The following is a 2,290-nucleotide window of genomic DNA, read 5'->3' as shown; positions in this document are numbered from 1 at the left end:
CTGATATCACACTGGGTATCGCGCTTTGATGTCCCTGCGACCATCACGACAGACAGAGGACGGCAATTCAATTCGCGCCTTTTCAGTGAACTCACGTGCCTCATCGGTTCCAAACACTGCCGCACAACAGCGTATCACCCAGCGGCAAACGGCATGATAGAGAGATTCTACAGGCAATTAAAAGCAGCCATACATGCATGTCCAGATATAACCAACTGGATGGAATTCCTTCCTCTTATTCTGCTCGGTATCCGTATATCTGTTAAGGACGACATCGGTCACTCTCCGGCTGAGTTAGTTTACGGCACCACTCTGGCCCTGCCTGGGCAAATGATTGCTCCAGTTCCTCCAAGGGATATTCCTGATCCCACATTTTATGTACATCGTCTATGCGCACATATGTCCCATCTCTCACCTAACGCACCCCGTTCGCAGAAAACTGACACTTATGTTCCCTCGGACATTAACCAATGGACGCACGTTTTTATTCGGAACGATGGAATACCATCGCAAATCCATCCACCGTATTCTGGACCCTACAGAGTACTACAGAGAAAGGAAAAATACTTCTTCGTTGACAGAAATGGCAAGCCAAATACCATTAGTATTGATCGACTTACGAAAGCTATCATCGAAACCGAATTCTCCGCATCGTCAACTCCGCACCAAACCGACACAGTTTCGGCAATACCTCCTGCAAGTACTTCAATGTCTTCACAGCACCCTCGAACAAGAAGCGAGCGAAGAGTCCGCTGGCCAGCGAAATACATACAAGTTTGCTATTTCAAAAAGATTCCAGGTGAGTGATTTACAGGCACCAATGCTTTAATTTCCACATGAACAGCTACAAAATTTATTTATATTTTTTCTTTCAACTGAACTTCACAAGGACCATACCTGTAACACTTATATCGCATTAATTCAATTTTCTGTTTCTCATATTAAATTAAAATTAATCTGCTTACATTCAATCAGACTCAAATGAACTGAACATTTTATTCATGAACTGAACATTTTAATCATGAACAGAACATTTATGCATCACCTGAACATTTATTCATAACCTGAATTTTTTTGTCTGCATGCCTTCTCAATTTGATTCATATTTTGCATGTACTTTTTTTTTTTTCTCATTCACTTTGAAAATGTATTGTTGCATACACACCCGCATGCACCTTTTCCTCAGTGCCTGGCCTGGCACACACATCTGCACACATGGTACATAAATACACAGATGCTAACTCTGTCACATTCATGCACCACACATACCTTTCTCGCCTGTTTTCACATGCTCAATGCGCCCTTGTAGACACAACTCATCTCTGTAAGACCCGAGGCTGGTCATGCATACATAGAGAAAGTTGTTTGTCTCTTACAACGCGCCAGCATGCCACACTTTTATTCCTGCACGATCGAGGCTTATAGTACCTCATGCACCGGCTGGCAAAATTTCTCCTCGACCATTCCAGGGCATTTATCATGCATTTCTTTGTCTCCTTTGTTCGTTCGCTTCCCTCCCAGGAGCCTTACTGGCGAGGAGGGTGATATAGGAATCTGGCAGGTGTGAAGTGGATTCGATCCACTATGCCACAAATTTGAGTTAACACTGCATCAGAACTTTTCCCGCGGTGAAACAACGGCTTTGATCTGACAGCAGTTAGATATGTCCCAGACGCCTTTAGCTAGGCCGAAGCAGTGTCTCCACCACTTGACTCTTTCTGACCTCTTCTACTCCATCTAGAATAGAGATAAACAACACCGCCAGCTAAATCCTTTGCACTCACTACCCTTCTCCATAGCTATAAAAACAGGAGACCTCCAAGCAAACTTCCTCTTTTTAGTCACCAGTTGTCACTTGACGACTCATGGAGAACGAAGCCTGGCTGACCAGCTACAACCTTGGCCAGAGGGAGAAAGAAGTTTACTGTCAGCCACTGTGAGACAACGGTGCACACATTTATAACTAATACGAGCTCGCATCCTTTTCTCTATAACCCTACCATCTCTCTCTATATATAATTACTACTATGAAAAAGTGTACATACAAATACAGGCCGAAATTCTTAACCTTGTATGCTTTACGTACAAACTGTTATGCTATTACACTGGCCTACCCGTCGTGGTATGGCAACATATAAAGTAACGGTAAATAAATTTTTCTTATAAAAATGTTGATCATCTTCATCGTTCATCTTATAACCAGTACAATTGGTAAATAATACTTATCGATACAATGGGTGACACATCGACTACACAACACAAATACAAAACCGTTACAATTGGTGACCCA

General features: G+C 42.7%; 1 protein-coding gene across 1 annotated transcript in view; it reads right to left on the bottom strand.

Moving 5' to 3' along the window:
* Nucleotides 1-2,193: 2,193 nt before the first annotated feature.
* Nucleotides 2,194-2,290, bottom strand: part of LOC106881697 (uncharacterized) — a gene marked incomplete at its 5' end in the record, with an annotated part of 5,953 nt that continues 5,856 nt past the window's right edge. Inside the window, one exon of the mRNA XM_014932163.2 lies at nt 2,194-2,249. Coding sequence (XP_014787649.2) covers nt 2,194-2,249 — 56 coding nt within the window. The remainder of the gene's footprint in view (nt 2,250-2,290) is intronic.

The sequence above is a fragment of the Octopus bimaculoides genome, unplaced genomic scaffold (assembly GCF_001194135.2).
Source record: "Octopus bimaculoides isolate UCB-OBI-ISO-001 unplaced genomic scaffold, ASM119413v2 Scaffold_168354, whole genome shotgun sequence".
Taxonomy (NCBI): Eukaryota; Metazoa; Mollusca; class Cephalopoda; order Octopoda; family Octopodidae; genus Octopus; species Octopus bimaculoides.
The sequence above is the reverse complement of the archived record's forward strand: the minus strand, read 5'-3'. Positions and strand labels throughout refer to the sequence as shown.